At 39.7% G+C, this 15,122-nt stretch overlaps 1 protein-coding gene across 1 annotated transcript; it reads left to right on the plus strand.

The window, feature by feature from the left end:
- Positions 1–4,222: 4,222 nt before the first annotated feature.
- Positions 4,223–4,877, plus strand: LOC118008461 (gametocyte-specific factor 1-like). The gene is made up of 2 exons (XM_035002003.1): positions 4,223–4,315; positions 4,588–4,877. The coding sequence occupies exons 1-2, from the start codon at positions 4,223–4,225 to the stop codon at positions 4,738–4,740; spliced, it is 246 nt and encodes an 81-aa protein (XP_034857894.1). The 3' UTR covers positions 4,741–4,877.
- The last annotated feature ends 10,245 nt before the right edge of the window (positions 4,878–15,122 follow it).

The following is a 15,122-nucleotide window of genomic DNA, read 5'->3' on the forward strand; positions in this document are numbered from 1 at the left end:
GGGAAGGGGCACCTGGGTGGCTCAGCCATTAAGCGTCTGCCTTCGGCTCAGGTCATGATCCCAGGGTCCTGGGATCGAGCCCCGCATCAGGCTCCCTGCTCGGCAGGGGGCCTGCTTCTCCCTCTCCCTGCTTGTGTTCCCTCTTCGCTATATCTCTCTCTGTCAAATAAATAAATAAAATCTTAAAAAAAAAAAAAAAAAGACTAACTTGGGAAATAGGCCCCATGAAGAACCAAATTAACTGAGATTAACAAGAGGAAATTAATAGTAGACTTTATTTTTTTCTAAGATTTTATTTATTTATTTGACAGAGAGACAGACAGCAAAAGAGGGAATACAAGAAGGGGGAGTGGGAGAGGGAGAAGCAGGCTTCCCACTGAGCAGGGAGCCCAATGTGGGGCTCAACCCCAGGACCCTGGGACCACGACTTGAGCCTAAGGCAGACACTTAACGACTGAGCCACCCAGGCACCCTAATAGTAGACTTTAAATCTTAGAAGACTGAATGAATTTTAGCACTAAAATATTCTTGCCATTCTAACCGGGCCTTAGCTCCCTAACTCAAGAAAACAGACTCACTTTCAAGTTTCTTTCAAGGCAAGAAGCAGAATGTCCTCAAAAAAATTCTACATTGATTTGTCTTCATATCTACTTCCTATCCAATACCTTTTCTCCGCTTTTCAATCATTCTCATTTTCCATATCCAGGGCTCTTACATTATCCCAGTAAACCCTGGGGTGGAGGGATGGAGGGAGCTGATTAGCATTATTATATACAGAAACTTAAATAAGCTTAAATACATAAACTTAATATGTTTGTTCCCAAGAGAATATATATATATTTTTTTAAGATTTTATTTATTGATTTGAGAGAGAGAATGAGATAGAGAGAGCACATGAGAGGGGGGAGGGTCAGAGGGAGAAGCAGACTCCCTGCCGAGCAGGGAGCCTGATGTGGGACTTGATCCCGGGACTCCAGGATCATGACCTGAGCCGAAGGCAGTCGCTTAACCAACTGAGCCACCCAGGCGCCCGAGAATATATTTTTTAAAGAAGCAAGAAGACGGCAGTGCTTAACACATGAAATTTCAAACATCTCTAATGGAAACTTTACACTTTCGGAAAATAGAATCTGCCTTTCAGTTTATTTACTGGATAGAGTCCCTAGAAGGTTAGAGGTCTGGCATAAGGTACTATTGGCCCCAAAGATTTGAATCACCTGCTGTTATCAAAGAAACCCAGGTTCTACTACAGGCATTTGCAGGATTTCTACTGGTCTTTCACACTGATGGGGGAGATTAAGAGCAGGTAGTGAGGCACCAACTCGTAGGAAGCTGAGCCCTAGTACAGCCACAGCCTTCTTAACAGGTTAGTATAGTTCTACTGGATATTTTTCACTCGCATTTCTTATCCTCCTGAAAATTTTGTGGAAGACTCTCCCTACAAAGCTGATCTAGTTTGTTCCTGTTCCCTAATATATACTCCCCAACCTAGCAGGGACAAACCTAGTAGTCTACTGCGCAGGTGCCATGTTCATTTCTGCCTTTCTCACTTAAGTATGTATGCTTTCCCTCTTGCTGACCCAAATCCTAGTCAATCTTCTGGATCTGGCTCAAAGAGTCCTAAGTCGAGCCCTTGCTGAACTCCAACAGTATTTGGTCTCTACCACGTATTTCACATCTAAATTAGGTCCCACCTTGATATGCCTATTTCACATTATCCTGCCACCTCAGCTGAACTGTGAGATTGCTGGAACCTGGAAACACTCGTTTCCTTGTACTTGGTATATGAGAAAAGCCTACATTTTGGCATCAGACAGAATTTGGGGCTTGAATATTGTTGAGTCCAGTGGACTAAGCCTTATGACTTAGAGGCAAAGAGCCCAGGTCTGGAGCCAGAAACCTTGAGTCCACATCCCAACTCTATCATTTCGCAGCTCTGATCCAGTTTCCCTGCCTGCAAAGTGGAGAGGATATTGAGAATCTTTCCTATCGCATGCAGATATTGCGTGTATTAAATAAGTTACGACATGTGACGTGATGACCTAGTTACTTACTATGTACCACATACTTTAAGGGCTTTATATGTATTACCTCAAATAATATTAATCATGTCACCCAAACATGTACTAGCTTTGTAACTTTAGGGTATCTATCACCACTGAGTTGGCTTCCTAATCTATAAAACAGTGGTAATCTCTCATATACCTGTAGAAGTGGGTAGATGATATGGTGTTTGTCAACATTCAGCTCAAGGCCCGGTATGCTGGATTAAGAATGCCAAAAAGAAAGTAAAATTTGGGGTTTTTTAGTATGTAGTAAGCTTATGTCACTTTTGTGAAATTCTACTTGGCACCCCATAAAGAAAAAGGCCAGGTTTAAAGATGGGACTCATCATTCCAACTAGTAGTCTTTAGAGAAACTTCACTGGAAAGATCATGCAGCAGTTCTTCCTGGAAACTGAAAGAACCCTCCTGAGGATGGCTTAATTACCTCAGAGCAGGGTCTCGTAACCCTGGCTACAAATCAGAATCCCCTGGGGAACTCCTTTAAAGCCACAGTTAGCCGGACCCCATTTGTGAAGATTCTGATCCAATAGTTCTGGAAGATCTGTCACTTTAAAACTACTCAGTGATTCTCCTGCACAACCAAGATTGAAATCCACCTCTTTGAGACTTAACTATGACATCAAAAACTTCCAAACCTCTGAGAAACCATAGACCATATGGTGGGAGAAGAAGAATTGAGTAGCTTGAACAGAAAGTTGATTCACATCACTTGACAAAGGTACTTCGCTTTCCCTCTCCCCAGACCTCAGCTATTTGCCTTGTTTTGACCTACAGAAGGATTGTTTGCCTCTTCAGATTCAGACATTTCCCTTCAGATTCCTGAGAGACACTCCTTCAAGAATAAGGTAGGTTTCAAGAGCCTTTAGACTCGGTTTAACTGTCAAGGTAGCATCGAGGCTGGAATCCTCTTGCCAAGTCTAACATGTATTAAACCAAATGGCCTCCATTATAATCTTAGCCTCCCAACATGGGATATTCAGCTAGCAATAATTAGGCATCAGTATTAAAGCTCTTCTTCTATTATCTTTAAGAATCTAAAGATAACCACACAATATTGGATTATACTGCAACCTTTATTTTCCAGAAAGCCAATTCACTTTATAATAAGTGTTTGTGGCTCTAATATTATCACTAATATGCAGTGTAAGCTTTAAAGAGCCACCCTGTCTTGTGTTCCTGAAAGGTACCTGAGTTTAAATCCCTGGACTTAATCATCTAAATGCCCTCAGGAAAATTTGACATTTAACAGTCTAGCTCTGTGCCCTTTGTCTATGCCCTAGGCATGATGCAAAGCAGAATTGAAATGGGCTATTCTAGGCACTTTTCTATCCTTACTGCTTATGCCAGTCTGCCTTGATCTTTTTCCCTCCTATCAGACTATGCTGTCCCTGCTTTGCAGAAATCTCAGTTATAGCTGTTGCCTGGAAACTTGGGAATCCTTGAAGTGAATATCTGCTAGGATAGCTAAAGACAGCTAGCCATAAGGGAAAGTAGGCCTCCTATTGGCAGTAAAATGTGGCAGATTTGAGACAGTATATTCTTAGTTCACTTCTAGGAGTCTTCAAATGTTAATACCTACAACTTTAGAGATTTCAGACTGGCATTCTCACATAATTATAAAGTAGCCTGAACTTGAACATGGTACTGTTCATTCTTCTGATACCCTCTCCCCAAAAGTGGCTGTGCTGATCTGACAAGTAGCATCCTTCTCTAACAAAGAGCTTAATTTAGATAGATTTGGCAAAGAGATGGGAGGGAGCAATGCTGAACAGTAAAGGAGCCAGCTGCCCTAGCCTTGCTTTCTCAACACTCAAGCTGATGGTGTTAAACTTCATCATACCCCAGTACTGTGAGCTTTCCAAGGAGCCCTGCCTGTTTAATACTCTATTTGAGGGCAAAGAATTCTATTCAAAACAACCTATACGACTAAAATATATGTACAAATGTTAATTTTTGGTTTTCCAAGGCATATAAGCAGTGAAGTTCTATTACCTAACTGACCAGGCTATTGCTTTAGTCATCACAAACTTTCATAGGAAGATACCCATATCTCTCACTATTCTTTTGAGAACAGAAAGTAGGCCTATGTCAAAACTACCTGATCTTAAATGTCAATATTTTCTTTGCCAACCCATGGTTCCTACTATTTAGGCCTCATGGAGCCAGAAGACTTAGAAATATGTCCTTATGACCCAAACCACAGGATGCCAGCCAGCAGGTTACAGTACCATCTGGCATCATGTAGAAAGGTAAGTTTTCCTGATTAAAAAAAAAAGTTAAGTCACTGGAGGGAGAAAAATAAACTCAGAATATAAAAAGTTAAAGGTTTTTTGTTGTTGTTGTTTTGTTTTGTTTTGTTTTGTTTTGTTTTGTTTTTTTAAGAACAAGCTTCTGACTATACATAGCACTTAGCAGTTCTTAATGTTGGAAATGGTTTGTCTTAAGCATTTCCAGAAAGGAATGGAGGGTGGAATACAGGCATTGTATAATGGCCATTTAACGAGAGCTTTTTCTCTTTTAGAAAAATCCGAAGATAGCTAAAAAGATGGCTAACTGCAAATATAATGCTTGCCATGTGGTCCCAATCAAAAGGCTCAAGGAACATGAGGCTAACTGTGTCAATAGAACTGCTATAGATGATGGTAAGTTTTTTTTAATTTGGGGGGGCAGATAAGTGACATCAAGGGCTATTGCCCCCTACCCTCCATATTTCATAACTAGCCAAATGAGAGGAATGAAAAACAAAAGGAAGTTTCTACTCTGCTTCTATAACTTCTGGTCTGCTTTATTTCAGAGCCATTTAATCTTCCAAAGTTTCTCTCTCCAAGTTTGGAACCAAATGAACAACTTTCTAATACTGCCAATCAGATCCTTGACCCTGATGTCTGGAACATAGGTGAGCAAGGGTGAATCAGTGAACAGTCATAAATGAAGGCTTGGACCCCAAGTCCTTCGTAGCTAATTAAGTACTGTAGTCCTGGATAAATTAAGTCTTAATACTCCTCCCACAAAATCCTTCAAAACAATCAAACAAATCTGAGAATTTCATCTGTCTCTGAAGAGGCAATCCAGCAAAAAGGAGTCTAATTAAAACCTAAAATCACTTATAACAGTTTAAAGAATCTTATCTTACCAATATCTGGTCACTTTCCACGGAACAAAAGTATTTGGTATAAACTGAAACTTGTATTCTGAAAGGTTTGGGTTTATCCTATCTTAAGTGATATCCTTTCTCTAAAATGTAGCACGTTAGGGCACCTGGGTGGCTCAGTTGGTTAAGTGACTGCCTTTAGCTCAGGTCATGATCCCGGGGTCCTGGGATCGAGCCCCACATCAGGCTCCCTGCTCAGTAGGGAGCCTGCTTCTCCCTCTCCCTCTGTCGCTCCCCCTGCTTGTGTTCTCTCTCTCTCTCTCTCTCTATCTCTGTCAAATACATAAAAATCTTTAAAAAAATAATGTTTGTTTTAAAAAAATAAAATGTAGCACGTTATAAAAGAGAATATAATAGAGTAATGCAAGTTCCTTTAACAGATAAAGTTCAAATTGTATTGATATCATGGTTTAATACAACAGATGTTTCCTTGTATAAAAGCCCAGTGCAAGTATTCAGTGGGGATGGTGCCTTGAGAACACAGGCTCTTTTCATCTTGTGACTGTCACCTTCCACACTTGGCTTCCCAAACTGCCACAAAAAGAGAATGGAGGTACAGGTGCCCCTTAAGCATCTTGGCCCCGAAGAAAATACTTCCAGTCACATTCCATTGGCAAAAACTAGTCATATGACCATACCTAACGTCAAGTTGGTAAGAATGCAGTCCCTGGCAAAGCAGCCAATTCCCAGCAACAACTATGGAAGGGAGATTCAAATCTCTGCCGCCAATGGCTTGCTCTGCAACAATATAAAAATGCTCAGGCCTTGTATCACGTCTCCATCCTCTCTTTCTTTCTAGATAACACCCATCATTCTCCTTCATTTGTTCTTAAGACATTTGCTCCAAAAATGCTGGTCTGTGAAAGGTAAGATAAATCATCTTATAGAAGTTATTGGAATAGAGAGCAAAATACCTTTAAGTTTGACTTTTTTTTTTTTTTTTTTAGATTGTATTTATTTATTTGACAGAGGGAGACACAGCGAGAGAGGGAACACAAGCAGGGGGAGTGGGAGAGGGAGAAGCAGGCTTCCCGCCGAGCAGGGAGCCCAATGTGGGGCTCGATCCCAGGACCCTGGGATCATGACCTGAGCTGAAGGCAGACGCTTAACGAACTGAGCCACCCAGGTGCCCCTTAAGTTTGACTTTTAAAGTGAGCTGGCCACTAGGTCATAGGCATGGCAAATGCGTAAACTTCAATTATGAATTTTGAAAGATCTGTACTCATGGGCTCTGAGTACTTCCATTCCCTCCCGAAGTCTCACTTAGGACTTTAATCCATTAAGGACTTGATTACACAAGGTTCTCAATTCTATGTAAGATTTTCAAGGAATAAAAAACCAATTCCTAAAATTTGGAAGGGAAAATAATTAGTACACTATACATGAAATACACTAACAAGGATCCTCAACCTAACAAACTTGAAGGGCACATCGAAGGGTTAGAGAAGCCATCAATGGAGTTACCACCATATACACAGGGGGACAGGAAGTACAAAGGAACTATATAATACAGAAGCTTGCACAAAATCAATAATTCCTACTCTGACCTTTAATAATATCAACCTTTTTTGATAACGTAATTTAAATCTCCTAGAGCTGGTTATCTAGACCAAATCTCTAGTTCTATTCTTCAACTAACTTTCCTTTTCTGATCGTCATCTACAGTGACTCAAGAGACATAAAAAAAGAGACTATGGATGGCAAACATCCTAACAACTATAAGTCCTGGAGAAAAGGTAGAGTAACTTTTTTAAACATAGTTTTTTAACATAGTTTTAACTAATACCACTAATGTATTCTAAATCTTCAAAGATTCTTAGACAAACTTTTATTCTTTAAAAAATAAACCTATTGGGGTGCCTGCATGGCTCAGTCGGTTAAGCATCTGCCTTCGGCTCAGGTCATGATCCCAGGGTCCTGGGATCGAGCCCCACATCGGGCTCCCTGCTCAGCGGAGAACCTGCTTCTCCCTCTCCCACTCTCTCTACTTGTGTTCCTTCTCTTGCTGTGTCTCTCTCTGTCAAATAAATAAAAAATCTTTAAAAATATATAAATAAATAAATAATTAAACCTATTTTCTATTCTAAGTCCTTCTTCCCCCACAATAGAAAGCAGGGAAAGTCCCAGTGGCTTTAAGTCAGACTGTGGAGAAAAAGCTATCTAGAACTCTATTTGAAATGCAACTAATGCACATCAAGCTTAGGTCTTCCATAAAAACACTTTCAAAATGACATTACCTTAACGTTCTTTTTCTACCCATAGGTCAGAAAAACTGATGGAGAAGCTGTGGATTAAAGAGCCAGCAGAAAGAAAATTTATTGTCTTTTTTTAAACTTCAGGGAAATCTTAACTGTTTTAGGTAACAACTCCAGTCATTGTTGGCATCTTAACATGTTTTTATTTATTTAAATAAAGAATATTTTTCCTATGACAAGCTTCATTGGATATTTTTATTCTTCCTTGTTTTCATATCCTCATTTGTCAAATGAAAGACCAGAGGGCTTATGTGCCTATTTCCCTTATTAGTAGAGGAAATACAGCTACCATGTGTGCTACGCTAATTCCTTAATCAGGTTCTTTATCCTCCAATTATTTTTCTCCTCCTCCAATTCATGTACTATATGACAATCAGATCAACCTTCTTCAATCAGTTTTGTACACATCTTCCATGCTTAAAAGATACAGTTTTGGGGGCACCTGGCTGGCACAGTCAGTAGAGCATGTGACTCTTGATCTCGGGGTCGTGAGTTCAAGCCCCACGTTGGGTGTGGAGCTTACTTTAAAAAACGGAACAGAACAAAAGCTACAGTTTTTATGACAAGCTGAGTTTGGAGCATGTCTCCAAATTTCCTCTCTTAACTCTTAGAAGTCTGTTTACTCCCATCTTAAATACACCTTATTCTTTTTACTCTGTTCATTTTAAAATGTCATCCCTTGCCCTTAAACCATTGAAAGCCCTTTCTAGTTTTGTTTTGTTTTGTTTTTTTTAAGTCTAATTCTTAATCCTCACCACATTTAAACCTTCCAGGCATCCAGCCTCAATCATACCACAAACCTTCCCAAAAGAAGTCAGAATCACATGCTACTTTATATTTGCTATACCATATACCACTAGCCTGGTGCTATGCACGTAGTAGATATTCACATACTTGGTACTTAAACTGAACCCAGACCCAATTTATAACAGGCCAAAATTTGTTCCTCTTAAGCTGTAATTTTTTTTTTCAGCTAGTTAATTTTAAAATAATGACCTTGGTTTGTTGCTAGTTTACCAATTGGTTCAGGTATATTTAGACTTAAAATTAAGGGTCGAAGTTATAATCAAATGGATATCTTTTGCCCTTAGAAGTCTTATCCCGGGGCGCCTGGGTGGCTCAGTCGTTAAGCGTCTGCCTTGGGCTCAGGTCGTGATCCCAGGGTCCTGGGATCAAGCCCCGCATTGGGCTCCCTTCTCAGCGGGAAGCCTGCTTCTCCCTCTCCCACTCCCCCTGCTTGTGTTCCTGCTCTCGCGATCTCTCTCTCTGTCAAATAAATAAATAAAATCTTAAAAAAAAAAAAAAAGAAGTCTTATCCCTACCTAAGTATTTTCTAGATCCTTTTCAAATGTTTTTTTTTCCCCCTTCAATTAAAGCAGAAAACAGAAGGGAGAAAAACCAGATACTTTGAGTATCTAACACATTCTAGTATACTTTGTACAAAGGAGGGCTACTGACTTGCTCCCTTAGATTTACATAATATAAACAAGATTTTTATCTCTTGACTAAGGCCTTACACATATTTTGAATTTTTTAAATTACACTTTGGTATATTAATACCAAAGTATATGAAAATTAAAAGGTTAGGAAAAACGGCCCAAAGATAAAGATGTCTTCCTCTCTCATATTTTCAGTATATGGAATCTTCCCCTAAAAAGCCATGTAGTCTTAATTGGGGTGACTACAGGGGCTCTTGGGTGGCTCAGTTGGTTAGGCGACTGCCTTCAGCTCAGGTCATGATCCCAGGGTCCTGGGATCGAGCCCCGCATCGGGCTCCCTGCTCCGCGGGAAGCCTGCTTCTCCCTCTCCCACTCCCTCTGCTTGTGTTCCCTCTCTCGCTGTCTCTCTCTCTCTCTATTAAATAAATAAACAAAATCTTTAAAGAAAAAAAAATTGGGGTAACTACATAATTTTTCCTTCAAACCAGGATACTCTTGAGATGAAAGGGGGAATGTTAATTATCCTGAGATAAACAAAAAACCAGGTTGGCCATCCTAGTCTTAGGGATAAAACATCAATAATTAGGCAGTAGTCATTCAAAATATGGATGCCAGATCTACTCATAGTTCACTTTAAGAAGTTTTGAGGGGTACCTGGGTGGTGCAGCCACTTAAACGTCCAACTCTTGATTTCGACTCAGGTCGTGGTCTCAGGGTGGTGAGATCAAGCCCAAAGTTGGGCTCCACACTCAGTGCTTAAGACTCTCCCTCCCCTCCTCTCTCTTGCTCTCAAATAATATTTAAAAAAAAAAAAAAAGTTCTGAGCCCCTAAAAGAAGGCACAACAGTAACTAAAATACCACTTTTTTTTTTGGCCTTTGACATAACATTTGGTCAAAGCTTTAAAAAAAAAAAAACTTACAGAAAATACTTAGTTTTTTTAAAAAACAAAGTTTCAAAGTTATTGCCTCAAGGCCTGCCTAGATTCCCAAAGTCTAAACTATTCCTTCCATACTCCCATAACAGATGGTTTATGTCTCCATTTAAGCCCTTCATTCTGATTTACTATTAATAAACTCTAAGATGCTTTAGGAGAGGCATGATCTTGACTATGTAATAGTCCTGTGCCCACCCACACACACAAAAAAAATCAAAGTTGCTGAATGTGAAGAATCTATATAGACATGGGGTAAAAAGAGAATCAGTACCCTGGCCTAAATATTTATACTGAATAAATCAACCTTTCAAAAACCTTGGTAACCAAATGCACTCATCTTCACCAAAAAAGTCCTACCAAGGCAATTTAAATTATATTTTTCTGGAATAGTAATAAGACATTCTAGCTATAAAGTTTCTTCACTATGATCAAGTTTAAGATTTACACTTTTACATTCACAGAATGAACTATGGGAGAAAAATTGCTAGGGCCCATTACTCATATCATAGATAACGTACCAAATATAACTCATTGGTTCCCCAGCTTTATCCTATTGTTGGTCCATATCACATGACCTTTTTGTACGGGCTTCCCAAGCAGCTGTGGTATAAAATGAGGAAAGAAAAAAACCTCCAATATTTTAGTCTCTTTAAGAATTATAGTGGCCAAAAAAAAAAAAAATTATAGTGGCCATGGTCCATTATAAAGGAGCAATGTTGACAACTATAGTATAAGGCAACGGCTCTCAAACTTTAGTGGGTATTAAAATCACTTGAAGGCTGGGACACCAAGGTGGTTTAGTCGGTTAAGTGTCTACCTTCAGCTCAGGTCATGATCCCAGGATCCTGGGATCAAGTCACATTGGGCTCCTTGCTCAGCAGGGAGCCTGCTTCTCCCTCTGCCTGCCGCTCCCTCTGCTTGTGCTCTCTCTCCGACAAATAAATAAATAAAATCTTTAAAAAAATTAAAATAAAATCACTTGAAGGCCTTGTTAAAACAGATGATGGTACATTTCACCCCTGAGTTTCTGATTCAGTAGGACTGTAGTAAAGTCTAAGAATTGGCATTTTCTCAAGTTCCCAAGTGATATTCATGCTGTGGTCTGGGACCACACTTTGAGAACCACTGGCCTGAGCACAGTTTTAAGTGCTAGGAGTGAAGGAGGGTGGAAGGAGGTTCAAGAAAACATAAGAACTTAATCTCAGAGGTTAGAAAACTTTACAGAAAAAAATGACCCTTGGGTTTAAACATTTGACATTTTTTTCTTTGTTTTTGGTTTTTTTATTGTTATGTTAATCCCCATACATTACATCATTAGTTTTAGATGTAGTGTTCCATGATTCATTGTTTGTGCATAACACCCAGTGCTCCATGCAGAACGTGCCCTCCTCAATACCCATCACCAGGCTAACCCATCCTCCCACACCCTCCCCTCTAGAACCATGTTTGTTTTTCAGAGTCCATCGTCTCTCATGGTTCGTCTACCCCTCCGATTTCCCTCCCTTCATTCTTCCCCTCCTGCTATCTTCTTCTTTTTTTTTCCTTAACATATATTGCATTATTTGTTTCAGAGGTACAGATCTGAGATTCAACAGTCTTGCACAATTCACAGTGCTTACCAGAGCACATACCCTCCCCAGTGTCTATCACCCAGTCACCCCCTCCCACCCCACCCCCCACTCCAGCAACCCTCAGTTTGTTTCCTGAGATTAAGAATTCCTCATATCAGTGAGGTCATATGATACATGTCTTTCTCTGTTTGACTTATTTCACTCAGCATAATACCCTCCAGTTCTATCCACGTCGTTGCAAATGGCAAGATCTCATTCCTTTTGATGGCTGCATAATATTCCATTGTATATATATACCACTTCTTCTTTTTCCATTCATCTGTCGATGGACATCTTGGCTCTTTCCATAGTTTGGCTATTGTGGACATTGCTGCTATAAACATCGGGGTGCACATACCCTTTCGGATCCCTACTTTTGTATCTTTGGGGTAAATACCCAGTAGTGCAATTGCTCGGTCATATGGTAGCTCTATTTTCAATCTTTTGAGGAACCTCCATACTGTTTTCCAGAGTGGTTGCACCAGCTTGCATTCCCACCAACAGTGTAGGAGGGTTCCCCTTTCTCCGCATCCCCGCCAACATCTGCCATTTCCTGACTTGTTAATTTTAGCCATTCTGACTGGTGTGAGGTGGTATCTCATTGAGGTTTTCATTTGGATTTCCCTGATGCTGATACTGAGCACTTTTTCATGCGTCTGTTGGCCATTTGGATGTCCTCTTTGGAAAAATGTCTGTTCATGTCTTCTGCCCATGTCTTGATTGGATTCTTTGTTCTTTGGGTGTTGAGTTTGATAAGTTCTTTATAGATTTTGGATACTAGCCCTTTATCTGATATGTCATTTGCAAATATCTTCTCCCATTCTGTCAGTTGTCTTTTGGTTTTGTTGACTGTTTCCTTTGCTTTGCAAAAGCTTTTTATCTTGATGAAGTCCCAATAGTTCATTTTTGCCCTTGCTTCCCTTGCCTTTGGCGATGTTTCTAGGAAGAAGTTGCTGCGGCTGAGGTCGAAGAGGTTGCTGCCTGTGTTCTCCTTTAGGATTTTGATGGACTCCTGTCTCACATTTAGGTCTTTCAACCATTTGGAGTCTATTTTTGTGTGTGGTGTAAGGAAATGGTCCAGTTTCATTCTTCTGCATGTGGCTATCCAATTTTCCCAACACCATTTGTTGAAGAGACTGTCTTTTTGCCATTGGACATTCTTTCCTGCTTTGTCAAAGATGAGTTGACCATAGAGTTGAGGGTCCATTTCTGGGCTCTCTATTCTGTTCCATTGATCTATGTGTCTGTTTTGGGGCCAGTACCATACTGTCTTGATGATGACAGCTTTGTAATAGAGCTGGAAGTCCGGAATTGTGATGCCGCCAGCTTTGCTTTTCTTTTTCAACATTCCTCTGGCTATTCAGGGTCTTTTCTGGTTCCATACAAATTTTGGGATTATTTGTTCCATTTCTTTGAAAAAAGTGGATGGTATTTTAATGGGGATTGCATTGAATGTGTAGATTGCTCTAGGTAGCATTGACATCTTCACAATATTTGTTCTTCCAATCCATGAGCATGGAACGTTTTTCCATTTCTTTGTGTCTTCCTCAATTTCTTTCATGAGTATTTTATAGTTTTCTGAGTATAGATCCTTTGCCTCTTTGGTTAGATTTATGCCTAGGTATCTTATGGTTTGGGGTGCAATTGTAAATGGGATCAACTCCTTATTTTCTCTTTGTTCTGTCTTGTTGTTGGTGTATAGGAATGCCACTGACTTCTGTGCATTGATTTTATATCCTGCCACTTTACTGAATTCCTGTATGAGTTCTAGCAGTTTTGGGGTGGAGTCTTTGGGGTTTTCCACAAAAAGTATCATATCACCTGCAAAGAGTGAGAGTTTCACTTCTTCTTTGCCGATTTGGATGCCTTTTATTTCTTTTTGTTGTCTGATTGCTGTGGCTAGGACTTCTAATACTATGTTGAATAGCAGTGGTGATAGTGGACATCCCTGCCGCGTTCCTGACCTTAGGGGGAAAGCTCTCAGTTTTTCCCCATTGAGAATGATATTCGCTGTAGGTTTTTCATAGATGGCTTTTATGATATTGAGGTATGTACCCTCTATGTCTATACTCTGAAGAGTTTTGATCAAGAAAGGATGCTGTACTTTGTCAAATGCTTTTTCTGCATCTATTGAGAGGATCATATGGTTCTTGTTCTTTCTTTTGTTAATGTATTGTATCACGTTGATTGATTTGCGGATGTTGAACCAACTTGCAGCCCAGGGATAAATCCCACTTGGTTGTGGTAAATAATCCTTTTAATGTACTGTTGGATCCTATTGGCTAGTATTTTGGTGAGAATTTTTGCATCCATGTTCATGAGGGATATTGGTCTGTAATTCTCCTTCTTGATGGGGTCTTTGGTTTTGGGATAAAGGTAATGGTGGCCTCATAAAATGAGTTTGGAAGTTTTCCTTCCATTTCTATTTTTTGGAACAGTTTCAGAAGAATAGGTATTAATTCTTCTTGAAATGTTTGGTAGAATTCCCCTGGGAAGCCATCTGGCCCTGGGCTTTTGTTTTTTGGGAGATTTTTGATGACTGCTTCAATTTCCTTTGTGGTTATAGGTCTGTTCAGGTTTTCTATTTCTTCCTGGTTCAGTTTTGGTAGTTGATACATCTCTAGGAATGCATCCATTTCTTCCAGGTTATCTAATTTGCTGGCATAGAGTTGCTCATAATATGTTTTTATAATTGTTTGTATTTCTTTGGTGTTGGTTGTGATCTCTCCTCTTTCATTCATGATTTTGTTGATTTGGGTCCTTTCTCTTTTCTTTTTGATAAGTCTGGCCAGGGGTTTATCCATCTTGTTAATTCTTTCAAAGAACGAGCTCCTAGTTTCGTTGATCTGTTCTACTGTTCTTTTAGTTTCTATTTCATTGATTTCTGCTCTGATCTTTATTATTTCTCTTCTCCTGCTGGGTTTAGGCTTTATTTGCTGTTCTTTCTCCAGCTCCTTTAGGTGTAGTGTTAGGTTGTGTACTTGAGACCTTTCTTGTTTCTTGAGAAAGGCTTGTATTGCTATATACTTTCCTCTTAGGACTGCCTTTGCTGCATCCCAAAGATTTTGAATAGTTGTGTTTTCATTTTCATTGGTTTCCATGAATTTTTTTAATTCTTCTTTAATTTCCTGGTTGACCCATTCATTCTTTAGTAGGATGCTCTTTAGCCTCCATGTATTTGAGTTCTTTCTGACTTTCCTCTTGTGTTTGAGTTCTAGTTTCAAAGCATTGTGGTCTGAAAATAGGCAGGGAATGTCCCAATCTTTTGGTACCAGTTGAGACCTGATTTATGACTAGGATGTGATAGATTCTGGAGAACGTTCCATGGGCACTAGAGAAGAATATGTACTCCGTTGCTTTGGGATGGAATGTTCTGAATATGTCTGTGAAGTCCATTTGGTCCAGTGTGTCATTTAAAGTCTTTATTTCCTTGTTGATCTTTTGCTTAGACGATCTGTCCATTTCAGGGAGGGGGGTGTTAAAGTCCCCCACTATCATTGTATTGTTGTAAATGTGTTTCTTTGCTTTTGTTATTAATTGCCTTATATAATTGGCTGCTCCCATGTTAGGGGCATAGATATTTACAATTGTTAGATCTTCTTGTTGGATAGACCCTTTAAGTAGGATATAGTGTCCTTCCTCATCTCTTATTACAGTCTTTGGTT

The sequence above is a fragment of the Mirounga leonina genome, unplaced genomic scaffold (genome assembly GCF_011800145.1).
Source record: "Mirounga leonina isolate KUSES-001 unplaced genomic scaffold, KU_Mleo_1.0 Mir_126, whole genome shotgun sequence".
In the NCBI taxonomy this organism is placed as follows: Eukaryota; Metazoa; Chordata; class Mammalia; order Carnivora; family Phocidae; genus Mirounga; species Mirounga leonina.

What these genes read in the sequence shown, in the direction of transcription:
- LOC118008461 (XM_035002003.1), top strand. Translation starts at nt 4,223, where the DNA reads ATGGAGCCAGAAGACTTAGAAATATGTCCTTATGACCCAAACCACAGG. An exon ending in ATCTGGCATCATGTAGAAAG is followed by an intron (nt 4,316 to 4,587) that starts GTAAGTTTTCCT and finishes TTTCTCTTTTAG; the next exon opens with AAAAATCCGAAGATAGCTAA.